The following is a 26,226-nucleotide window of genomic DNA, read 5'->3' as shown; positions in this document are numbered from 1 at the left end:
CAGGCAAGAATACTGGAGTGGATTGCTATTTCCTACTCCAGGTCAGAGGTCTGAACTGTTAAAGCTGTGGGTTTCTTAGATTTCCTCTCTTTTCAAAGGCTGCTATGGTTTGAAGGGTGGAAACCATCTGGGGCATTTTTGTCAGGCCGACAGAGAGGGACTCTGGTGGGACTGTCCGTTGGGGGTTTCTCAGGCAACCCACTGGATGAATGGGTCCATCCAGTGTCTTTTAGTTCTTGGCCCCAAAGCCACTCTGTGAGGAAGCCAGGCAGCTGTGCTGGCCGGGAGCAGGGCTGGGCCCCAGAGTGGGTGTGGGCAGCAAGTTGGTGTTGGGGTTTGTCTGTCGCAGTGGGTCTCGGAGGTGGAGGTGCAGGTGTGGGCTCTGGCCTTTTAGTAGTGGGAGAGGCCCCCCAGGGTGTTTCCTGTGAGTTCTTTTTTAGGGTCTGGGGTTTCCTGGCCTCAAGGGGGTCTCCCTCCAGCAGGGTCTTCACACACACACACACACACACACACACGCACGCACACACACATACACGCACATTGTGGCAATCTGCATTGCAAATGTAGTTTCTGGAGTCTGAAGGAGGGCATGATGGAGCCTCCCTGGGGAATCTCCTAAAGGGCGAGAAGGGCAGAAGGGTGTTCTAGGCACAGGGAACAGGCATGCAGAGCAGCAGGGAGGAGATCCAGGCTTGTCTGGAGAATGGCCCGTATGTTAGGTGCTCATGGGATGGTGCCGAGAGATAAGGTGCAGGGCCAGAGCTTGCAGGCCCTGGATACCGCACTCCCACAGTGGGATTTTTCACTGTAGGAGGTGGGGGCCTGAGGCCTGCAGCCACTTCTGAGTGGTCCAGGCAGCTGGGCAAATCCTGGTGTGGGAGGATGAGGCTCAGCGCCATCCATCTCTGGACGTGTGCCCTCCTACTGCTTCCTTCAGCTCCAGGGGCCACGTAGAGGCCCTCTGCAGAGTGGCCTTGGGACACAGTCACAGACTAATAGACTGACAGGGCTCTGAGAGTGAAGGTGGGGGTCTTAATTACGAGGAGGTTCCGGAAAGAGATTACCAGTGGGATGTAGGCATCATTCAGGGAGCTTGTCCAGACAGAGGAGCAATCCTGTGTCTGTTGAATCATCTCTACTTTGGTGAGGGCCAGCTCAGCTCCTGGGAGTGACTGACTATTTTATCAACATTCTCTGCTTGCCTCACTCCAGCCTCATGAGTTGAAGGTGAATCCTACATTTCTTTGCTGGGACAGCCTTTGAGGGATCTGTGGCAAGTTGAGGCCCTGGTGGAGGCCTGTGGTGGCTGAAGGAGGGGAGAAAGGCCCAGGTTGCTGGCAGGGAGCAGGAGAGAGTGCCTGCCTGTCCCTGAGAGGCCGAAGGCAGTGGCGAGAGGGGGATGCAGGACAGCTCAGGAGGAAGCAGGGCGGGGGGAGGGGCAGGCGAATCTGTCATCCTCCTCTTCTTCCTCTGCTGTGGGTACTCCCCCCACCCCAGTACGCCCTTGGGGCCTGCCCTGAACTTGCCTGGCTGGAAGCAGACTCTCCTTTGATGGAGGGAACGCTTGGGTGTGCCGGCTCTGCAGAGGTGGTGGGAACCACAGTGCACACAATGCCAGGGCACATCCTGGCTTTGTGGTGGCACCTGCTCGGGGAACCTGGGCATCCTCACTGGAAGGCCTTCCTGGCTGCAGTCAGGGACACGAGGTGTGCTGGGGCAGGCGGCACACTCCACGTTCACAGAGCGAGGCAGGCAGTGAGCGAAGCGAGCACATGAGGCTTTGCCTTCGCTCCCCCAGATACTAATGAGCTCTTGATCTTTTGAAACACGCAAGCTTCTCAGTCTGTGTGTCTTTCTCCCACTTTTGAGCGAGGGGTGGGGAAAAGGCACGCTTCCCTACCGTCAGCAGTTATGCAAGGATCACGCTAAGGGGCACCTGGAGATTCAGCAGAACTGGGTGGGGCTGGGGGGTGGGCTGGGGAGCATTTGCCCATTCAAGTGTCAACTGCCATTCAAGACAGCCCCTGGTAGGCAAATGGATATACGGAACCAACGTTGCCAGAACTACTGAAACTTCAGGAGAAGCTGGAAATCCAGATATTTTTTAGAACAATCGCATGTTTTAAACGTGGCTTCCAAGTCTTTGGGCCGAATGGGCACATCCTTGGCCAGGCCAGCCTGTGGCCTGCCTCCCTGTGGGGCACTTCTACTGCATCCCGCCCGCCTCTGCTTTCTGTGTTCTTCTCCCTGTAGTCATAGCTTCTCCTCAGTTCTGCCCTTCCCAGCAAAGTTCCCCTCTCGCTGCTCATCCTTACTCCTTACCCGCCATGGCCCTTACTATCTGATCTCTTTGAGCAGCCGGCTTGTTAGTCTCTGCAAGCTGAGTCATGTTGGAAAGGCAGGGAAGTGAGTGATTATCGAAAACCTTTTCTGTGCTCTGCCTGGTGGTGGCTGTTGTTAAGCTGCCAAGTCACGTTCAACTCTTCGTAACCCCGTGGACCGCCCATGCCAGGCTCTCTCTGTCTCTCACTGTCTCCCAGAGTTTGCCCAAGTTCATATCAAATGAATTGGTGATGCCATCCAACCACCTCATTCTCTGTCACCCTTTTCTCCTGCTCTCAGTCTTTCCCACCATCAGGGTCTTTCCAGTCAGTCAGCTGTTCGCGTCAGGTGGCCAGAGTACTGGAGCTTCAGCTTCAGCATCAGTCTTTCCAAAGAGTATTCAGGATTGATTTCCTTTACGATTGACTGGTTTGATCTTACTGTCCAAGGGACTCGCAAGAGTCTTCTCCAGCACCACTGTTCGAAAGCATCGATTCTGCGCGCTCTGCCTCTTTCCTTCTTTCTTTCTTCTTTCTGGAGGAGGGAATAGCAAACCACGCCAGTAATCTAGCTGTTTAAAACCGTCTTGTGGTTGGTCCCATTTAGTTCTCACATAGGCCAGTGGAGTCAGCGACGTATCAGGGAGGCTCTAGAGCAGCACAGTAGGTCCGTGGGGCTGGGATGGCTCTGAGGTAACAGCTGGCACTAGCTGGGGCTCTTTTGCATTCTAAAAGTGCCTGACCTGTGAGGTGGCACTGCCACACTGGGGTTTTTTGAGCTAGAAGTCTCCACCACATCAGCTGATCAGCACAGCCTTGCTCCAGTCCAGGTGGGCTTGGCCATCCCTGGAGATGTGCTTGGTAGACTCACTTCTGCCTCAGGACCTGGGGTAACAAGTGTGTATCTGAAAGTGGGCTCTGGATGCCCCGGGGTTCAACCCTTGATTGTTTTGTGGAATGTTTGTTCAGTGGTTTGAGGCCTATGACCTGTAGACTCTTACAGCCAACGTCTCCTTCTATCAGGATTCCTCGAGCTACAGAAGTTAAGTGCGTGGCCCAGTCTGGACCCAAGAGAGAAGCAATCCCAATTTTCTAGGCCTGGCTCAGGGCCAGGACCTCTGGGCTGTCCCCCAGCCTCCCTCTCCTGAGTTCACCCACACAGGTGGCTGGGCAGCTAGGTGCTGGCAAAGCTGGTGCCCTGAACTCTGCTTCTCAGGGGCTTCTGGCAAAAAGGGGGCGCCCTCATGTTGGGAACTTGATGCATGTGGGTGCTAGAAGGTGTATACCTGGACTTCCACGCCCATCCCTCTTTTCGTAAACAAGAAATTGAGGTTCCAGGAAGGAAAACCACTTGCTCACATGTCATTTATATCAGCAAGGTCTCCCCTTTCAGATCAGGGCTGATCGCCATGGGTCCTGATGCGCTCTTTCCTCCAGACACGATGTATTCATTCATTCCTTTGGGTGGGCACCTGCTTGTAGGGGCTTTGGACCCCCCACCCCCACCTCTTCTCCCTGGCAAATGAGAGCAGCTAGGAATCCACTGGGTATGAGCCCTGGTGGGGGAGAGTCTGGACTCACCCAGAGACCAGGACCACTGTCAGCTGAGCACCACAGCCCTTCCAGCCCAGAGATCCTAACCCACTCCTCCAGGCTGGAGGCAACTTGCAAATGACCCCAGGAAAGGAATCAAAGGGAATCTCAGCTTCTGGACTCAGACCAGTGCTCGTGTCTCCTTCCCCAGACTTTGTGGTCCTGGTAGGATCGTATAGCCACGGACTAAAGCCAGCCTGTGCCGACCCTGCTCTGGACGGTGCTCTTGGTGTCACTCCCAAGACTCCAGACCAGGGCCTGAGGATCCAAGCCAAGGATGCACCAGAGCTCGGCCTAAGTGTGAGGGGCATGCGGGCTGCTGGTGCCCAGGCAGGATCAGTTCCCTGGAGGTGCATGGAGCACCCCTGGCCAGTGCTTCTAGAGCTGACTGCCTGCAGAGCATTCTCTATAAAGTTGAGGGACTCTGAGTAGGGAGTCTTGGTCCTCTGGTTCTAGGTGCTCTTGTGACAGATGTGCAGTCTTTGCCCGGGGAACGTTGAGAGAGCCTCCAGGAGTGTTTGCGGGCAGCTTGGAGGTTGGCAAGGCGCAGCGTGCTGAGAGCCTCCAGGAGTGTTTGCGGGCAGCTTGGAGGTTGGCAAGGCGCAGCGCGCTGAGTTGCTTTAGCTGTTGGTCCTTCAAGTCCTTAGGTCCTTAAAGTAACTGTTGAACTCACTTTCCTGGAAACACTGGCTTGGAATGTGCTCTGAGAACAAAAGCATTCTTGGAATGTTGACTATCTCCTCCGGGAGCAGGTGGCACTGGAGGAGAAAGAGGCAAGCAAGAGTGGATGCAGAGAGCTAGTTACAGAGGGACTGTGCTAGGTGGGGGTGCCAGAGCACAGAGCTGTGGGGTGTCGCCAAGCTCTGCCTCCAACGTGAGTGGGTGGACGGGCTGAGTGCTGGCAGCCCTTTCACTGTGGCTTAGCACACGCCGGTGTGTCTAGATTCTGCTTTTAATTTTTTTTATTAAGGGGGAATGTGGTCCAGAAAAGATGAAGGGGAACAGGTCTCCCAGCTGCTTAGCACAGCTTTAGTACCCAGACTGAGAAGTCAGTAGCAGAAAACTCTGGATTATAGTTTTCTTAGGAAATTAGAGGCCCTCATTTTCATTGCACGGAGAGACATGTTGAGGGTAGAGTCCTGGGGTTCAGAAGCAGCTGGAGAGCTGGGAAAACAAAGATGAAGCTGGAAAGGACCCCTGGCTTTGGAAAATATGCACAGCTCAGAACTGGCACAGTACACCCTGGGCTGGCTTGGTGGACTTGCCTCAGGCCAGGGGCTGAGGGCAGAGGCCTCCTGGAGTCCTGCCCCTGCCACAGCCTGGGCTGGGCGGCTCTGCTGCCAGGCCCCAGGAGGCTGGGGGGCCACTCTGGGGCTGGAGCACTGGGGACAGCCATTCAGCAGGTTCAGCGCTGGGGTGTGTGGAGGGGTTTTCACGGGGAGATGTAGCTAGATGGGTCAGCAAGGCTGCTGAAGCAATCAGGAGCCCAGGAAGCATGTGAGGTGGGGTTGGCTCCCTTGAAGGACACGAGATTATGAACCCTCTGGGTGGGCTGGTTAAACAGAGAGCCTACGTGTGTAGGTGTGGCAGACTAGCCTGTAGTCTCTGCTGGGCAGGCCCCTGGGTGGGCACTGGGCCGAGTCCAACAGAGGGGCCAGGAGGCTGTCCAGTGGTGATGGAGCCAGGTGGTTGAAAACCACACACTTGTGAAAGTTTCCTCCTTTAATTACCAAGCAGCCAGCTAGCCCCGTAGCTTTAAGCAAGGGCTCTGAGTGGCCTTGAGGATTTTCACGCTTCCATTCTTTAGCCATGCTAATCTTTTAATTTTTATTGAAGTTTACTTATGTATTTTAATTAATCGATTTATTTGTCTGGATTGGCTCTTAGTTTTGGCTTGCAGGCTCTCTAGTTGTGGCTTGTGGGCTTTGTCACCCTGTGACATGTGAGATCTTAAGTTTCCCAACCAGGGATCGAACCTGTGTCCCCTGCACTGGAAGGCAGATTCTCACTACTGGCCCCCCAGGGAAGTCCCTGGCCATGTATATCTTGAGTAAAGTACTGGGAATCTCTACCTCTGCTTCCTCATCTGTAAATTTGGGGATCTTGACATTACAGGACTGAATTTATAGGAATAAGTGGGGGGAGCATGAGTTAGAATACCTGAGGCTTCTAGACCAGTGGGAGGTGTGAGTTAACACTATCATTATTAACTAGATTCCTCCATTCTCATTTCCAAGTCACTGGGTCCCACTCATATTTCTAAGACCCAATAAAACGTCTTTTCTTCCAAGCTTCTCCTATTTCTGTGAACTTTATCACTTTCATGCAGACGTGCTAAGTCGCTTCAGTCCTGTCCAACTCTTTGCGACCCTATGGACTGTAGCCTGCCAGGCTCCTCTGTCCATGGGATTCTCCAGGCAAGAATACTGGAGTGGGTTGCCATGCCCTCCTCCAGGGGATCTTCCCGACCCAGGGTTCAAACCCGCTTATCTCTTGTGTCTTCTGCTTTGGCAAGTGGGTTCTTTACACTCGTGCCACGTGGGGAGTCCTTGTTACTGCTGACATTCACCTATTTCCTGTAACCCCCATTGTCCTGATTTTTGGCGGTGATGGTGGCTCCTTCCCATCCCTGGTAAGATTTGCTGGTCAGGGCACTCATTCCCTCCCTGGGGTTTCACGCAGCCAGTGATGTGCTTTGTACTCCGGGGTGGTCAGAGAGGGCCCATCCTGACCAGGCAGGCAGTGAGGGTATTTCTGTATTGGATGTCCCATGGAAACCAGAAAAGAAAAAGGCAGCAGGACCCTACCCCATGAAGCCAGGGTTTGTGTTAACAGTAATGAGTGTCCAGAGAAAAAGCCTTTGCAACACAAAGAGTTTTCCTGCACTGTCTTAATGGCCAGCCTCGTGTTCACAATTCATTAACGCAGAGGAGGTTATTAATGGCCGAGGGAAGTGCTTGGGTTTGTTCCGGGGAAGTGCTGGCCGCAGGACGGGCCGCAGTCCGCGGAGGCCCTCTCCCTGGTGTGCTTAGCCTGGCTGTATCTAGCCTGTGATTTGGAGAGCTGGGTGTGAGGTGGAAACTCCTTATAGCTGCCAGGGGAGAGCTTCCATAACTTAGCCATGGAGTCGCTGTCCCTGGCTAGGCGGGGCATCGCAGCTGACCATCCTCAACAAGATGGGGACAGGGGGGAAGATGGGCCGCCTGCGTGGCAAGGCAGTCCTGTGGGGACGCTCCGTGTCGTCTGTGGAGCCCTGGAGTCAGGCCTCAGCTGAGAGAAGCGCAGCAGAGCTGAGGAAGGAGGTCTGACCTCCTCTTACGCTCCCCTCTCCACCCACTCCAGGTGAGGCCCTGGTCCCATGGGCGGCCCAGGTGGGGAGGAGCCCGGGGGCAGCCAGACCTGGTCCCAACTCTAGCCTAGCTCCATCCCTCTGGGTCCCTCCAGATGAGGGTATTCTGACATGCAGTGGGTGCTCAGTCGATGCTGCAGAGTAGCCTCCTGAGCCTGCATCACATGTGTGAGGATGAGGCGAGAGGCCAGGGGCAGGGCATCCAGTGCTGGGAAAGGGTCTGGCCATGTCCTTCCTGGGAACAAAGCCCCGTAGTTACCCCAGAATGTGCCCTCCCGACTTGGCCCTTGGGCTTCCAAGCCAAGGTAAAGTGTCCAGAATCTGAGACTGGGAGGGCTTTACTGGCCAATAAGTGTTTCCCCATCAGGCTTAAACTCACAGCTGGAGGCAGCCTCTTCCTCTTTCAAGCCCCTGGAAATGTTTTCCTCTTAATTCTCTTAATCACTTTTTCCTCTGTGTTGTGATTTTTAAAGAAAAATCACAATCTTAGTAAGCAATTAAAATTATTTTGTTATGAACTATGATAATCAGGAAAATTCAGAAAATATGCATGTAGAACTTGCTGAATACTTTTAAGCACTCATGTGCCAGCCTTCTTCTGGAGCTCTGCCTGTGCCCTAGAAGCCCCATCCTTCTCATGTCACTTTCCTTCCCCCTAAAAGAAACTGTCATGCTGACTGCAATGGTAATGCGGTTTTGCCAGCCACCTGAGTAGGCATTCTGAAACGCTATTGTCCAGTCTGAACTTTTTTGAATGGTACATGTATATACATATAAATAGAATCGCATGGGATGTCTTTTTCCTGCCTGGTTCCTTTGACTCGGCATATGTGGGAGATTTATCTGTGTAATTAGGTTTAGTTGTCGATTTTTTGTGGTATTCTCTGTTCATGATCAGATCATCTGTAGATAACGACAATAATACGTCTCTCCCTTTCCAGTTCTTATACTGTCGTCCCTGGGTATCCACGGGGATTGGTTCCAGGGTGCCCTTCCCCACCTGCCATACCGAAACCTGCCCATCCTCAAGTCCCTTATAGAAAATGTGGTAATATAGTGAGTACAGTTGGTCCTTTATATCTGAGGGTTTCACATCTCTGTATTCAGCCAATTGGCGGGTTGATTTCAATTGGTTGGTTGAATCTGAGGATGTAAAACCTGGGGATACGAGAGGGCAGACTGCACTTATTTCTCTCTCTTGTCCAGCTGTGCTGGCCAGAACCTCTAGCACAGTATTGAACAGAAGTGGTGAAAATAGGCATCCTTGCCTTGTTCTTTTTTTCAGTAACAGCTTTATCGAAATACAATTCACATACCATGCAATGCATCCGTTAAAACGAACAACTCAGTGATTTTTTGGTATAGACAAGAGTTGTGAAACCATCACACAATCGACTTTAGAAAATTTTCATCACCCCAGACCTGTTAGCAGCCAGTCACCCCCAACCCTCCCTGGCCCATGTTACCACTAATATTTCTGTCTCTGCAGATTGTGGACATTCTGTCATTGCCACTGCGGATATTTCACTGAGTGGAATCATATCATACAACAGCTGGGCTTTGTGACTGATCCTGGCTTTATGCCCTCATTCTTGATCTCAGGGGAAAGCTCTCACAGCCTCACCAAGGTTTCACCATCGTGTTCGCTGTCTGCCTTTTTATTTTTAACATACGCTTTATCAAGCGAAGATATTTTCCTCTTGCACTAGTTTTCTAAGAGTTTTATTTTAATTATTACTTTAAAAAATCATGAATATGAAGGGATGTTGAATTTCATGGAATACTTTTTCCTGCTGCTGTTGAGAAAACCACAGGATTTTTCTTTCTCAAATATTAATACAGTAAATTGCATTGGTTGATTGTTTAATGTTAAACCAACTGTGCATTCCTGGAATTAACCCAAATTAGAGGTGACATATTATTCTTTTTATATATAGATGGACTGGCTGGTATTCTGTCTAGGGCTTTTTTGTCTACGATCCTGAAGAAATTGGCTTATAAATTTTTTCCCTGATAACCTCTATTCCGAGTTTCCGCACTGTTTTACTTTACCCCCCAACTTAGTATAATAAAAGCGGCTGCAGGGAGCGGTTTTATTGTCTCTCCCAATTCCAAGGACGGGCTGGGCTCAGCTGGATGGTTCTGTTGCTGCTTTTGCCTAGAGTGTCTCATGAGGTTGCATTCAGATGGTGGCTGGGGCTGATACATACAGGATGGCAAGGCCTCTGTGCCTGGTGCCCTGGCAGGGATGCTGAGAGTGCCCTGTCTTTCTCTTTCTCTCTCTCTTTGGTGGGAGTTGGATGTTGGTTGGATTCTGAGATTATAAAAGCAGAAGATGCCAGGTCTTATTAAGACTTACATTCAGAACAGGCACAGTGCTACTTTTGCTGAATTCTATTGATGGAAGCTGCTCACAGAGCCAGCTCAGATGCAAGTGAGGGAATTGCACACAGGTGTGAACACTGAAGCGTGGTTCATCGAAGGCCCTCTGTGGAGACTGACTGCGCAGGTATTGAGGATACTCTGGCCTTGTGACGTGAGTTGGGATTTAAACAAATATTTATTTATTTATTTGGCCTCGCCAGGCTTTAGTTGCAGCATGTGGGAATTTAGTTGTGGCACGTGGGATCTAGTTCTCTGACCAGGGATCAAACCTGTGCCCCCTGCATTGGGAGTGGGAAGTCTTAGCCAGTGGACCACCGGGGAAGTCCTGAGAGGTTTGTTTTTGAACTCACCTAACTTTCCAGTCCTGACTATAAGTGCTTTAAGGGCACGGTCCTTATCTGACTCACCTGTAGATCCTTCCAAGGCATTCACCTCTGCCCTTAACACAGAGGCTGGTGCAGAGTAGAAGGTAGTGAAGTCTGACTAGGCAGAGGATCCCACTTCCTGCAGAGTTGACTGCTCAATGGGAGAGGCTCCTGGCCTAAGGTCCACCGTGTGTGCAGCTTCAGAAAAGCAGCGCAGCCTTGCAGGAGCCCTGGCTTATTTCCAAAGGGGCAGGTGCTGGGGCAGCAGGGCGCCCGAGGGCTAGACGTGATCTGTCCTCGTGGGGGACGTGGTTGGGTCAGCCCTAGCTCCTCTGTGCCTAGCCGATGTCAGGAAGACGGGGGTGGAGGACGCCAGCACTTAACATTTGGAAGGAATCTCCTTGATGAGTATGCTACCCCCGCTTCTCCAGGATACAGTGGGAGAAACTGAGGCTCAGAGGTGGCTAGGACTGCCCAAGGTCGCATAGTGTGCCTGCCAGAGGCAAGGCAGGCCAGGGACCCAAGTGCCCCAGTGTCCAGTTCCCCACACCCCATATTGATTCTGTTCCTTTTACAGGCCCCTGCTGTCATTCTCTGGCTTTAAAAACTGCAACTCACTTTCCAGAAGCCATTTCCTATGGGTGCTGATGGGTTTGCCCTTCCTGCTAATCAATGGGGCCCTGGAGTGCAGAGCTGAGCAGAGGTCCTGGCTTATGCCCAGAGCCAGCAGGGGGGCAGGTTGCCCATTCTGGGGGCTGCTGGAAGGAGGGAGGGTGGCACTCACTGGCATCAGACCACCTAGAGTGTTTGTCCTGCCGCTCCCCTGCTGAGCAGGGCTCTTGGCTCTGGGTGCTGTCATCATTTGCTTGCCCCCTCAACGGCATCCAAGCAGAAACGGGACATCGATCCTGGCCCCAGACTGGGCCACAGCACAAGGAGTGGTTGGCTGAGCTGACTCCCATCAGGGAGCATTTGCTGGGTGAATAAACAAATGTCGGGACAGTGCCTGCGCATGTGGGGTTGACGGGGAGGGATTTAGCGTCTACTCCCCCAGGGTAGGGGCTTTCCTTGTGACTCAGTTGGTAAAGAATCTGCCTGCACTGCAGGAGACCTGGGTTCGATTCCTGGGTCAGGAAGATCCCCTGGAGAAGGAAATGGCTACCCACTCCAGTATTCTTACCTAGAGAACGCCATGGACAGAGGAGCCTGGCGGGCTACAGTCCATGGGGTCGCAAGAATCAGACATGACTTAGCAACTAAACCACCCCAGGGTAACCTGGCAAATGAACCTGGGGATTTTGGGCATTAATTAGGTTGGGTAGCTTTGTGGTGACCATAGTTTTTCTTTTCATGGGGTTTTGAGGCAGATTAGGACCTGGGAGATGGCAACTTTGAGGAATCAAAATGTGCTTCCTAGATCCGGAAAGACAGACTTCCCCTTCCTCCCTCCCTCCCCTAAATGTAATTGAGTGTTTGCTTTGTATCCAGAGTGGACGTTTTAGCTCTAGAATCAGGGCTGTGGGGTGAGGACAGGTGAAGGCTCTTACCCTGCAAGTTTGGGAGGTGAGGTGGGTACAAAAATAAACACAAATCCTGTTAAAGAGGCAATAAGAATGGTAACACAGAGATGGGAGAAAGCACTTTGGGAGTTCTGTGAAAGAAGTCACCTGAGTGAATTGGACCCTACTGTATATTTGATTATTGGTGAACACACTTAGCCATGGCACTGAAAAATCTCTGCTTAAATATTATAGGCGTCTGCCAACACTGTTACCCCACACTCTTTACAAACTGTAAGGATCTGGTATTAGGAATCACAGAACATGCCTGTTCTACTTTGCAATGAAGCAAAAAAGAAATGAACTATATGTACATGAAAAGTTTCATAAATCCACTTGCGCACTTACTTGCTCAATAGTCTTACCCTTAACATGAACATGTAGCAAAAAATCGGTGTGCAACAGCTCTACTTGTAACCGAAATTGTCGTTCTTGTGCCTTCATATGATGAAAATATGCTATTGGCAGAGACGAGACAGAACTAACTTAATCTTTCCTGTCAGACTCTGTAGTAGATCAATTAAACTGCCGAGGAGATCAAATGCTTCAGACTGTATTTATTACATTAAGTATTTATGTTCAGGCCAAGCCTTTAAAGCATGATGTCATATAGCAATGTAGGCCGATTAAATCAATTCAGCAGAATTTGCTGTAACTTAATGGAAATCTAATTGTGCGTTTTAATTTAGTGTCCAGGAGGTAGTAAGTTCTCCAAACAAAACAATTTTCAGTCTGCATTTGGGGAGCAGGAGGCTCTTGCACAGGCTTGGGTGATGGCACCTACGGTAGGTGAGAGGGAAGAAGTCCTGGCCTTGTAGGGGCTTTGCTGGCTGGCAGGTTGGGTTGCATCCCATGCAAGGGATCACTGACTTCGATCCCCACCAAACAGGAAATGGATGAAATGTTCCTGGTGGGTCCTCCACGGCCAGGCCTCAGCTCCATGCTTGCCAGTCAATAACTCCAGTGCAGACCGAGGCCGTTAGCAGCCATGGAGTCTCGGCTGGGTGCTGAGGACACAGTTCTTACTCCTTAGAAACCTCAGTGGAACTCCCTTCTAAAGGAGAGCATCTCTCCCATCATCTGAATGAAAGGAGATGGGAAATCAGGAGTCACGAGAAAGGCACTTGCTGTGAGAGTAATGCTCGGTCAGTTTAGAAAAAGCAGAAAATACAACAAAACACAAAGCACAAAAATATAAAGCTTATTCATAATCTTAGCACCCAGCATCAGCCACGATGAATGTTTGTTACTGGTACATTTGTTTTCTTCCCATTTACAAATATGTATCTCCAATAAATTTATGTATCTTAAAGCTTATTTAGAATTAAAAAATCAAATGTTTAAATTTATAAATATTTTCTATTTCTAAATTGTGTTATTTACTATACATGCCTGTGACCTTATACTGATATGGTACATGGCTGCACGTGTGCATATACACATATGTACTATGTATATATGTATGTGTGTGTATATACAGATATGTGTGTGTATATATATACACACACACACAAAATGGGATAATTTTGACCTACTGTTTTTTTAACCTACTTTTTAAAATTTAATATTCTACTATTACTGTATTTTTGCACCAAATATCCTCTTACAATATAATTTTGTCATAGCTTTAGTGCATTCAATAAGGTGATTATAACTTATTCAGTCAATTCTCTAGAATTGGGTGGTTAGTTTCTTCATAACTTTTTGTTGCTATCTGCCACATGGGAATGACTTTGTTTGTACTAATTTAATTTTTATACCACTCATGATTTTAGGTTTTTGACAGATAAAAAGCAAAAGAAAACTAGAGCCCCAAGTATGGAAATCCAGACATTAAAAGATGAGACTTTTAAAGTTTGTTGGCTCACTCCTCAAGATTCTGTTGGCAGAATAAATTGTTCTTAATAAATTATTATTATTATTAATTATTTATTATTAATAAATTATTGTTACCTGGAGAAGGAAATGGTAACCCACTATAAATTATTCTACTTTTTGCTCTGATGGGAATGGGCTCATCAGGGAAGCCCCCAGCTGTGAGAGCAGTGTCGGGATTGTGTGTAAGGCAGGGTGGAGGATGCTCGCAGCACAGCCACGCATCTCGAGGAGGATCTGTGTGTCCTCCCGGGGATGCTCACAGCAAGTCTAGTTCCTTGCTGGTCACTGAACTGAACTGCTAACTAGAACAAGCTGTGCACTGTAACTTACTCTTGCCCTTGATTTTGCATGTGGTCATGGAAATCCTAATTGTCGGAGGACTTAGTACTAGGTGCTTTATAGAGGTGGATATATTACCTCTTATAAATGAGGAAGCTGGAGCTTGGAAAGAGGTGTGATGTCCCATGGCCAGTTAACAGCGGAACCAGGAGTCAAACTTCAGAGCCCATTTCCTCCTCGTCTGCAGGCTGCCACAGGCTGTCAGACCCCAGGTGGCCTGTCACCGTTCTCATCTGATAGCGTGTTGATAATTCTGACTCGGTTTTGGCACAGACATTTGCTAAAGTATCTGCTACCACCCTGACATTACAAGAGGAGGACAGTCTCTTTCGTGGCTGACTCCACGCCACCCCATCACTAGCAGACACAGGCCTGGTGTGGTTTGCAGAGCCCTTTCGATCATTGTCCCTTGCGGTGGCTCCTGTGGCCAGGGACCGACGGCTTCAGGCCATTCTGAAGCCTGACACTTTGCTTGCCTTGTACTAAATGGCTCCAGGTTACCACGCATGTTGAATGTTTTGGCTGTTTTATAGATTTTTTGTCTTTTATCTCAGTACTGTCCATCAATGTTTCTGCTATTAACAGTCTCATTGCTTTCTAGCTTGTGGCAGCCTTGTAAGACAGAAAAGTGATGTTAGCCGTGCATTTGGAAGTCTTCACGTATGTGGTGAGGGCCTTGAGCCTGTTTTCTGAGGGCAAAATGCATGTTTTGGAGTCTGGGTTTTCACCTGGTGACCATGGGGTCATCTGCTGCCTTGAGCATTGCAAAGCGTGCGTTCATACTTTGCTATTTCTGTTGTCCACAGTGCTCCAGACTGATGAAGGTGTTCGGGCAGGAGAACACTTGGAGAAATCTCATTGCTGTTGGTTCTGTGAAATCATGGAGAAATCAAGAGTTAGGTCTAAAAGGATCCTATTTGTAGAAATCATTTTTTCCCCTATGTTAAAAAATGGTTATGGAAATTAAGGGAGACGCTGGTGTTTGGACAATTTAAGTTCAATTGAAATCAGTTGAAATTCTGCAAGCACGTTTAAGTTGGAAGGAAGACGTAGCTTTATAATTCACATCCCATTCTAAAACCACTCATTTTTTGTTGAAGGGGATTTAAAATGTGTCTGTTAGCCCATAGTGTGCATGAAGATTCTCTACAACATCCTGTCAAGGGGGCTTCAGTGTCCATGACCAGAAACCCATCACCCTCAGAGAGAGACCACCATCCACACTGATGGTAAAGAAAAGAAACCCCTCCTTCTCTCCCTCCATCTGCTGCTTCTACTCTGCCCTAAACCAGGGAGACGCAGTTTCCTCATGTCCACTGTGCCTAAAAGGCCCCGTTCTTTCACTTTTTACTCCTCCCTACAGCTTCCTCCCTCTGGCCTGACGGTCTGACTGTGACTTTACCGTCCATTTTTTCTGCAGGTTCTGCCTCTGTTAAGGCAACCACAACCGTACGGTGTCACAGTGAACTTACTGGGAAGCCATACTGATCACATGCTCTACTGCTGAGATACATCCCCCTCTGGACAGTTGGGTCTTTGGGCACAGATCGTAGGCTTTACCCATTTCCCGGATAAATATCATTGAACTCGATTCGTTTCCGTGTGTGCCTTTGAGCTCGTCTGTTGGTTCAGATGGCCTCTCTCGGTCTTGTCTGTGTCTGCCTTCTGTATCGGCATGCCTTCTGTGTTCTCGTCCAGGGAGGGCAGGGCAGAGCAGAGAGGAGGTGAGTCGCAGTGGTTCATTTTTTTCAGCACTCCTCCGTGTGGCTTTCAGACATTTGTGTCTCCACCAAAGAACATCCCTTGTGGCTCAGCTGGTAAAGACTCAGCCTGCAATGCGGGAGACCTGGGTTTGATCCCTGGGTTGGGAAGATCCCCTGGAGAAGGGAAAGGCTACCCACTCTGGTATTCTGGCCTGGAGAATCCCATGGACTATATAGTCCATTGGGTCGCAAAGAGTCAGAGAAGACTGAGTGATTTTCACTTCACAAAGAGCATCGGTGCCCCCCGCCCCGCCCGCCCACCTTTGATAGACAGTCAGCTGCTCTCCAGACTTGGGGTGTTGATGAGGAAAGAGGGAGATGTCTGTGACGGCTTCATGCCAAAGACTTTTGTTGGCCTGGGCACATCTCTCAGGGTCTGATGTCCTGCTTTGGGAGTCCCCACCTGACCAGTACTGTACAGTCAAGGGACAGAGAAAGGACTCGAGGGAGGTGTGCGTACCATGATGCTTCCTCGGCCAGAGGTGTGGGGGTTGGGTGGGTTGAGGGTGCTGCTCATGGACATGTGTGTGTGGGTGGCCTGAGACGCATTGGGGGTCCTCACCCACTGGAGGACCAACAAGGAGTCCCAGTCTTGAGCGGTCTTCATCCTCTCGAGGACCTTGACCTCACTTTCCCTTGGCTCTTACAGTTTTGTTTTGAAGAACTTATTTTTAATTGTGGTGAAACACACATATGGTAAAATTTCTGTCTTAACCACGGCTAAGTGTGTAGTTCAGAAGTGTTAAATATGTCCTTATTATTGTACAACCATCGTCACCATCCATCTACAGAACCCTGTCATCTTTCCAAATTGACTGTGCACCAGTTACACCCCACCCCTCGCTCGCATCCCCTCAGCCTCTGGCAGCCACCATTCTACTTCCTGTCTCTACGAATGTGACTCTACTGGGTACCTCATACAAGTGGAATCGAACAGAATTTGTGTTTCTTCTGACCGTCCTAGTTCCCTTAATATAATGTCCTCGAGGTTCATCCATGTTGTCGCCTAGGTTGGAATTTCCTTTTTTTAAAAAAAGGCTGTACGCATAGCCCTTAGCGTTTATAAGCAGAGTCTCCCAGAGTTGTTGGGTTCATCCGGTCCTCAGTTTCCCCATGTCTAGTGTCGGGGTGAAGGGGGCAAGCCGCATAGACTCTGTCCCTCCCTCCATTCCATGAACTAACTTGTATCTTCCACCTCTGAATCTGGGTTTTGTGGGCCAGGAACGTAGTTATCAGTGACTTTCGTGGGGACTTGCCTGTTGCAGGCGTGAACCAGCAGGCGTAGGCTGCGGATCCAGGAGGCTGTGTCTTGTCCAAGTGGCACTTCTTCATCTCGCAGGTGATGAGCTCTTCACCGAGTCATAGCCTGATCAACGCCCTCTCTGGTGTCATATCAGAGTAAGGCCTTGCTGGGGACGAGAACCAGCCCGAGACACATATGCTGAGCCTGCCCCTCTGGGGCTTGTCTGACATGGGGTTGGCTGCCCAGGCCTGGCTCTGGGGACTGTGGCCTCTTGAGGGTCCCCCGCAGCCTACAGCCCCAGTCAAGCTGCCCTCAGACCCCCAGCCCCTCGTGGCCCCTCCCCAAATGTGCTGAGGGTGGGGGTCTAGTATCAGTCTTCCTTCTTTTGAACATTAATTTAAAATCAAACTTATGTGTTTAAAAGAAATGCACAGGTATTGTAGAAAAATGAGAAATGTTCTAAGCAGGCACAGAAAGGAAAATCATCAGTATTTCCACTGCTGAGAGGGTTCACTGTGCTCATCTTCTGTTCTCTTCCTGCTTGGCTCCCCCCTGGAGGGATTTGGAGGGGAGGAAGACCTCCCCTGCTGGGTGAGTCCTGGCCTTTGGTGTGGCCCCTGGGCTCAGGGCACAGGCACTGTTCCAGCCCAAGATCTCGACCCCCGGTCTCACTGAGGCCAAGACTGCTGTCAGTGCGTGGCTGCCTGTGAGCACGCTGGGAGAAGCAGAACCAGCAGGATGTGGAATTTGAACCCTTTAACTTTTTGTTTGCTTCCTGCTGTCGCTGGAAATGCGACCAGGCGAAAGCCAGCTGGGGGTGCAGTTGTGGAATGGGATCTCAGAGTTCTGTGTGTAAACTGGGCGCTTGTGATCCGCTCACGCTCGTCTTGCCATCTGCTGCCTGCCGCATCAGCCCCTCCATCAAAATTGAGGCAGGAAGTGACGGCTGCATTTTAACCTCCTATCACACTCGAGAAGGAAATGGCCACCCACTCCAGTGTTCTTGCCTGGAGAATCCCAGGGACGGCGGAGCCTAGTGGGCTGGCGTCTATGGGGTCGCACAGAGTCGGACACGACTGAAGCGACTTAGCAGCAGCAGCAGCAGCAGCAGCAGCATAGTCGAGGAGAAGGGGACGACCTGCAGGAGAAGGCCCCCTTCTGTAATAAACTGTGTGGACCTGGGCAATTCCTGGAGCCTTGTTTCCTAACTTGGAACGTGGGGCTGAATGATGCCCTCCGCTCAGGGCGGCCAGAATGATGACAAGGGGCCACAGTGGGCGCTGTAAGGGTGAGTTTCCTTTTCCTTCTGAGCGGGCTTGGAGAGGAAGAGAAAGATGCCCAAATGTGCTTCTGGGGAGAGAAAGAAGCCTGACTCCAGTACAGGGAAGCCTGTCCCTGGGAAAGGAGGTTGGGCATGCCCCAGCTGCGGGCATGGTTGATGCTGCTGAGGCTGCCTCCTGAAGGCTGATCCCGCAAGCGGGTGCCAGGCCTGGTGGCCCTGCCTGTCTCCCTTCTGCCTGCCACAGCTATTTCTCAAGGCCTGGCCCGTTCCGGTGCTGTGCTGAGGGCTGGGGACAGAGTAGTGATTGAGGCCCCCTTGGGGGTGTATGGGGCAGACAGACCACAAGCCAGTCCCAAACCATTAGTGACCCACCTGCTGTTTGTGGCCGGTGCCGTGAAGACAGAGCACGAGGCTCTGACGGAGAGTATAACCCGGGAACCTGCTTTGGACGGGAGGTCCCGAGGGGCTCCCTGAGGCCACGACGGTCAAATGGAGCCCTAAAAAGAGACAAGAACCCCGAGTCAGAGGAAAGGTCTCTTCACTCCCAGGCAGAACCCGATGAAGGGTCCAAGACAGGGGAAGGAGTGTGTCCTCTCTCCAGACAGAGGGACATGGTTGTTAAGGCACCAGTCCTCTGCCTAGTGGAGAAGGCGATGGCGCCCACTCCAGTGCTCTTGCCTGGAGAACCCCAGGGACGGGGAGCCTGGGGGGCTGCAGTCCATGGGGTCGCTAAGAGTCGGGCACGACTGAGCGACTTCACTTTCACTTTTCACTTTCATGCATTGGAGAAGGAAATGGCAACCCACTCCAGTGCTCTTGCCTGGAGAATCCCAGGGACGGGGGAGCCTGGTGGGCTGCCGTCTACGGGGTCCCACAGGGTCGGACACGACTGAGCGACTTAGTGTGAGGTCCAGCTCTGCCGCTTGTTATTCCACCTCAGTTTCCTCATCTGCAAAAGGGGATAGAGCCCACTGCCTAGGAGTGCTCCAAAGCCGAGGTGCACAAAGTCACAATGTGCTGAGAGCTGCGGTGCTGGTACGTACAGGGCCTGCTCCCGTGAGCACAGCTCCTGTGCAGGGCTTCAGTGTGATGGTGGTTTGAACATCCGAAAGGAAGCTTGGGTAGCGCATGACAAGCACGAGGAGAGGGCACTGGGGGCCCCAGCACTCAGGGTCTTGAAGACCACAGGGGGAATTCCGATTCATTCAACAGATGTGGATTTTGGTCCAAAACTACTCCCTGTTTGCAATGCTGCTCCCTCCAAAGCTGCTGAGCACTTTCAGAAGAGCCAAGGGGTGGGTGGAACCTAGAAGGGCTGGCTTTGCTGCCTGCTCCTGGGCTCAGGCCTCAGGGACAGGCACTGACTCCCATCTCCTGCTCCCCTGGTGGGATAGTCTCTGGAGCTGGCCCAGACTGGCTGGGGCAGAGGCTGTGGTGGGTGGGGGGCGCCATTTGACCTGTCCACAGGCTCAGGAAATCTCTCAAATCACGTCAGGCCAGCAGCTGAGTCCACCCACCCAGTCTGGAGGCAGGTCTGTGTGTCTCCTGCCCCCACGCCTGCCCTTGTAGGGGTGCCAGCATGGTTCAGCTCTGTTTGCAGAGCTTGGATGGTCATTAGGACCTCAGGATTCCATGGCTAGCCTCTCCATGTCCTCCTCCACACACACACACACACACACACACACACCCCTTTCTCTCTGTTGGTCCCCATCTTGGAAATGGCACCTCCGTTCATTCATTCAAACCCAGGTGTTATCTGTGAATTCTCTTTTCCATCACCCTCCACCTACAGTCTGTGAGCAATGTGTATAGGCGCTCACCTTGAGCATAAATCCAGAATCTGGCCATCTCTCACCATCTCCCCTCTGGCCACCTTGAGCTAAGAGTGCCATCAGCTGGGACCCCATCATCACAGCAGCCTCCCCATCCTCTCCTCAAGGAAGTTACGCTCCAGACACTTGACTCAAGTCTGCTGAAGCTTCCTCTCCCTGCGTCCTGCCTGGTCCTGGTGGCTCCTTGGCTCCTTGGCGGTCGTCCTCCCTTGCAGCCCTGGCTTTGGTCACCTGAATGCCTGCTGCAGGTGACTTCTGTCCCCACTTCAGTGCCACTGCTCTGGTCTTCTCCCTAGCTGTCATGTTCTCTCCTGGGTGTTCCTGTCCCTGTTTCTTTGACATTGCACTCAGCTGTCTACCAAGCATCACACTCCATTCACTTTTTAAATAGCGCTCGCCACTGTCTGCCTTCACATGAAGCGTGCCTGGACTACACTGTGCCTCTCCCCTGGAACTGTGCTCCATGATCCGGTGCTCTTGCTGCCTTATTCCTGCTGAGCGGTCATTAGGGCTCAGAACAGTGCCAGGCGCCCGTGAGACAGCCACTGGTTAAGTGCACAGTCGAGGGTGACCCATGAAAGGAAAGGTCTCCTCTCAGCCCTGGCCCCGGAGAGCTTCATGCAGTGCTGGCCGGCAGCCTTGGAGACAGACCATTGTTCCAAAGCCCCCTTCCACACACTGAACCTGTACTGAGTCCTTTCCCAACCAAGACCTTCAGAACTTCTCAAACTTTAGTTCACGGTGCCCTGAGTGTCCCTTGAACCTCAGGTTAATGTTTCATGTCTCTCTTGGGCTATAAAAAATACCTGCAGTTCTGTTCATTAGATGGTTAGGTCCAAGCAACTCAGTAAGTGTTTCTGTCCCAAAAGCTTAGTAGTCATTTGAAAATAACACATGTATTGAACGAAAAATAATAGTTTTCTTTTCTTCTTAAAGAGCTACCATTATTTTCTAATGGGAAGCACATCAGTGAGCTCTGCATGATTTCTCTAAAGTTGGAATCACATTGGATGGCATTGCTCCTCATTTTCTGTTCTGTGTGGATTATTTGTGTGGTGTTTGCAAAATCTGGCTTCACAGAAATATGACATCCTTGAAAGGAGTGCAGCGAGGTCTCCTGCTGAAGCCGTGGGCTGCCTCGTGTGGCAGCTGGCGTGGCATCTGATAGATGTGGCTGGCTTCCGCCTGCCCTTGAAAATTTAAACATCCTTGCAGGGCCCTTGTGAGTCCTTGGGGATGCTTCGGCACATAGTTTGGAGCGTGTGGCATTACTTCATTGGATCCTCATAATGATCCTGTGAGGTGGGGATCGTTTCATTTCATAGAAGGAAAAGCCCAGGCTCAGAGAAGTCAAGATACTAGTCTAAGGCCACACAACCTGTTGGTAAGGGAACCAAGGCTGGTCGGTTCTCCCTGATGCTCTGGTAGTAATCCTTTGTCCTATCAATCCCGAGGTCTTGTCAGCTCTCCCTAAAGTGTTTGGAAATAAACAGCATCAATCAACCCCTTGACCCCAACCCTAAGTCTGAGAGACTGGAATGTGGACAGTGATGGCAGCCTGTTGTTTTTCCTTCTTCCAGGGGGCCCTCTGTGCTCGTGCTGTGTCCCCGACCCCATGGGACTTTCCTTCCTCCCCACCTACGGCTGCCAGACGAACCGCACGGCCAGCGTGGCCGCCCTGCGCATGAAGGCTCGTGAGCACTCGGAGGCTGTCCTGCAGTCGGCCAACCTCCTGCCGTCCACCAGCAGCAGCCCCAGCCCCGTGGCCAAGCCGGCACCCCCGGACGGCAGCCAGGACAAGACCCCTCCCAGCAAGGAACAGAGTGAGCGCGAGAAGAGCGTATGAGGGGCCCGAGTGGCCAAGCCCGCCGTGCCCTCCCCCCTTGCTTCTCCCAGCCTCGGCCCCCACGGAAAACTCTCCAAAGAGCGAGGAAGAAGCCTGCTGCCCTGGGCCTCCTCACAGACTCAGGAAAGGAAGCAAGCACCACAGCTCCCCCAGTGAATGGAGAGTGCCTCTGGAGTCCCCCCAGTGGGGCTGCTCTGTCCTGGCTTCTCTGGTGTCAGGCCCCGACGGTACTCATGGGCACCAGAGTCTGCTCTGTGGTGAGACCCCTGGGATTTCCATCTCAGCCCAGAAGTCTGGAGAGAAGGCGAGTTTTTCACCCTTCACTTACCTGTCCCTCTCCTGGACCGCCTTTGGAGGTCTTATCAACCCAGAGAACTGTGGCATGGGTCATCTTTGAGAGATGCCCAGGGCTCAGTCTTATGTTATGAAATGGGACTGTCCGCCTGACATTAAGAGCCAGGCAATTGCTGAGATCCCAGCCAGCTCTGTCCCTTCCAGCAAGACGAGCAGCAGTGCCCTCTCTCCCATGCTGGCTGTGGGCGTGGTTGGGTTGGAAGGTAAGAAGCTGTGGAGTAGGGAGGTGCCAGCAGGACAGAGCCTGTCCCCAGGGGGACGTGGTAGCTCTGCCACTGGGCACTGCTGGCCAACCACACGGGCCGTCAGCTCCAAGAACTGGCGCTGCCACCTTGACGCTGAAGCCCCAGAGCAAGTGTGGGCCCCGTAACAGCAGCACCCGCCTGCAGCCCCTGCCTCTCTGGACTGGATCTCTAGGTTGGTGGGACGCTGACCATCTGGAAAGCAGTGCTCTGGTCCAGGAGACACTGAGTCCTCAGAGGAGGATGAACCCCTGGGAATGCCTCTGAAAAGTGCGCGTCTGGATGAACTTCCTGTCTGCAGGTCTCTGGCACGTGGAAGGGGCTCCCTAGCTGTTTCTTCTTTTTTTTTTTTTTTTAAATGGAAGGGAAAAGAAGTAGGAAACAAGAATGGCGTATGTGCAGAAGTGGAGCACGGGGAAGAGGGCTCCCTTTCGGTGTGCAGAGAATTAATTCCAAAGGGCCAGATCTCCTAGAAGTTTCCATTTCGGTTGGGCGTGTCTGTTTTTTCTTGTGTGGACAGTGAACTTGAAGAGATCACAGGGGAAATGTGCAATACGTGGGTCCTGTCGCTCCCTGGCAGGGATATCTGTTCCCAGAAAGGTTGCAGTCTCTGATGGCTTGCTCATGGTGTTTCCATGCAAACCGTTATTGCTTTTATGATTGTTTTCCTTTCGGTTATTATAATCAAAGGTTCTAGCTTCAGATCACCCTGCCCCCCTTTTTACCTTCCCTTCCAGAAGCCCCCCAAATAACACCCTTAATGTATTGTGCCTCGTTCTCTGATTACCACAAAGCGTTTGATAAAATACACTGTCTCCTTAAAAAAAAAAATCAAGTCCTTCCTGCTGTATTCTGCTTGTTGAGTACAAAGATGAAACGATTTGCCAAAAAGCGGCAAAGTCGCTTCCGTTTCTCTGTAATTACGAATGTTCCGTTGAACGATGTAAGCTCAAGCCCTTATGTACACTAACTCTTCAATCTAATTGTTTGATTAAACTCGTATTTCCTCCAGAAAGCAACATAAATAAGTGAACTGTTGAGCAAATTAAGAATTCTTAACAGCATCGCATCTGAAAAGTAGTTACGCTGATTAAATTTTGTGTCCTTGAGGACTTTCAGGAAATTACTTTTGATCGTCAATAACACAATTAAGTAAACTACACACACATTAGCATGAATAATTGATAAGAAATTATGTATTACCACGAAGCACTGATTTAATAATTCATGATGCGACACTCTAGTGACTGTGCAAAACTGGATAACATCGAAAAGTCTGCCTGATATTACTGAAAGAAAGGGGAAAAAAAAGCAGCAAGCCTCTGCAGAGATATGGAGTACTTAGTTCTGTTGTACAAAGGGGAAAATCACCTTGCATGCTGTAGTTTCTGTTTGTTTAAATACCTGAATAAATTTAGAAGAGTTAAAAAGAAAGATACAAAGAGCTCAGGTTCTCTCTTTGTTTCCCCTAGCCTCCCCGGCCGCAGGCCCGGGCAGGCGAGCTTCTCCACTTGGGCCAGCTTGCAAATGGAGTCCTTCCGGAGCTTCCAGGGGAGGGCTTAGAGGCCTCGGCTCTGGAAACTTTTAGCAGATTCTGGGACAAGACAGGCCTCTGTATAGGCCAGAACCTCCCCGGTTCTGGCGCACGTAGGAGTCAGCTCTTGTGTCCTGGGACAGACGGAGGGGTGGTTGGACGGACACGGCCTCACTGGACGCCCTCGCTGGCCCTCCCTGGTGAGAACTGCCCTCTGAAGCAGTGAGGGCAGCCGTTGACGGAGTCCCTGCTGCTGTCTAGTCACCAAGCTGTGTTCGACTCTTACGACCCCGTGTTCTGTGGCCGCCAGACTCCTCGGTCCATGGAGTTTTCCAGGCAAGAGCACCCTGCTGGAGCGGGTCTGCACTGCAAATGGGTTCTTCACCGCTAAGCCACCCAGGAACACTGGAACCCCTGTAGGCTGTCCCATCTGCAGGGTTTCATAATGTCACTCTAGAAAGGAAGCTGGGCTCAAGCTGGGAAGGAGGTGCAGCCCCTGGGGTTGAGTGACTGATTAATTATTAGTATCCCTCTGTTGGTTGAAGCCTTCGGAAGCGTTTTCCTCAATGCTCTCTGGGTTATGGGAAAGGAATCTGGAGGCATGATGGGGTCAGTGGCCCAGTCTTGTTGGGGGTGATGACCTGTGGGCACCTGAGCACCAGTGAGGGTGACAAGGAATCGGAGGTAGGTGGCCTGGGCATACGACATTGGCTCCTATGGAACTCAGGGCTCCCTTCTCCATCTCTCAGATTTAGTGCTTGATTAGGAATACCCAGTGTTTGGTCTCTCAGTTGGGTAGAAGGATCTCCCTTAATAAATAATTCCCTTTATTAAGACTCTGCCACCCTTTCATTGTCTGGGAACGTTACAGAGGTTAGTTCATTTAATCTCACAACTCACAAGGTAAACATTACTACTCCATTTCATAGATAGGGAAACTGAGGCAGAGCAAGTTTGGGCAACTTCTCCAAAGCTGCATGGATGGTAGCCTTCAGTGGGAAGAGGGAGAGCTTGGCCTCATTGCCTGTCACCCAGAGAGGGCTGAATACATGGGTTCATGAGAATAACTGGGTTCAGTCTTTGGATCCCAAGAGGACAATGGAGGTGTAATGAGGGCCAGTTGGACAGGTGGAGTGAGTGAGTGAAGTGAAAGTTGCTCATTCGTGTCCAACTCTTTGCAACCCCATGGACTATAGAGTTCATGGAATTCTCCAGGCCAGAATACTAGAGTGGGTAGCTGTTCTCTTCTCCAGGGGATCTTCCCAAGCCAGGGATTGAGCCCACGTCTCCTGCATTGCAGGTGGATTCTTTACCTTCTGAGCCATCAGGGAAGCAGGTGACAGGCGGAGAGTTGGGGTAACTACTTTGCGTTTTTCACCATCTATGGACTGTGTCCAGGTGGGGATGGCCTGTGGAGGGGAGGAGATGCCACCCCAGCTTCTCCCTCTCCTGGGTCCAGTCTCGCAGGGCAGAGGTCAGCCTGAACCCATTTTATCTGCCCCTTGGCTAGCACACTTGGCCCTTGCATCGTGTCTACCTTTCCAAGGGCCCGCCCGCCCAGCAGGGACTGGGCTGCTGATGGTGCCTGGAGCCACTGGGAGAGGGCCCGCCCAGCAGGGATTGGGGCCGCTGATGGTGCCTGGAGCCACTGGGAGAGGGCCCGCCCAGCAGGGATTGGGGCCGCTGATGGTGCCTGGAGCCACTGGGAGAGGGCCCGCCCAGCAGGGATTGGGGCCGCTGATGGTGCCTGGAGCCACTGGGAGAGGGCCCGCCCAGCAGGGATTGGGGCCGCTGATGGTGCCTGGAGCCACTGGGAGAGGGCCCGCCCAGCAGGGATTGGGGCTGCTGATGGTGTCTGGAGCCACTGGGAGAGGAGCACCTAGGGGGCCCCCCACTCCGCATCACAGAGCCGCACTCTCTCTTCTTGTTTCCTGGCTTCACCAGGAATAGTGGAGCTCTGGTGAGTTCAGAACCTGACTGAAGTGGTTAAGAGCTTGTTTTACCTGTTCAGAATCCCAGCTCTTACTGACCGTGTGACTCTAAACAAGTCCCTTAGCCTCTCTGTGCTTTGGTTCTCTCTGTAAAGTGGGAAAAATTATGGTACCAGCTTCACAGGGTTCTTTGAAGTTTACATGAATCGACTGCTAAGTGCTGCCTGGCGCAGAGGAAGTGCAATGTAAACACTAGTTCTTCTTCGACCGAGCCCCACGCATATCAAGGGTTGGAAGACCTTTTGGGGGTAAAAACCTCATATTCTCAAGAAGGAAACAGGGTTGGTTGGCTCTCAGAGCCTGAGGATGTGCCTTCTCCTAGAGGTCATACTCTCCCACAGCTCACGTGA

At 51.4% G+C, this 26,226-nt stretch overlaps 1 protein-coding gene across 1 annotated transcript in view; it reads left to right on the top strand.

Annotated features, from left to right (window-relative positions):
- DRGX (dorsal root ganglia homeobox) overlaps window positions 1-23,785 on the top strand; it is a 33,613-nt gene extending 9,828 nt beyond the window's left edge. Inside the window, exon 6 of the mRNA XM_019953724.2 lies at window positions 21,490-23,785. Coding sequence (XP_019809283.1) covers window positions 21,490-21,755 — 266 coding nt within the window. The 3' untranslated portion in view covers window positions 21,756-23,785. The remainder of the gene's footprint in view (window positions 1-21,489) is intronic.
- The last annotated feature ends 2,441 nt before the right edge of the window (window positions 23,786-26,226 follow it).

The sequence above is a fragment of the Bos indicus genome, chromosome 28 (genome assembly GCF_029378745.1).
Source record: "Bos indicus isolate NIAB-ARS_2022 breed Sahiwal x Tharparkar chromosome 28, NIAB-ARS_B.indTharparkar_mat_pri_1.0, whole genome shotgun sequence".
NCBI lineage: Eukaryota > Metazoa > Chordata > Mammalia > Artiodactyla > Bovidae > Bos > Bos indicus.
Note: the sequence above shows the minus strand (reverse complement) of the source record. Positions and strands in the feature narration are given on the sequence as shown.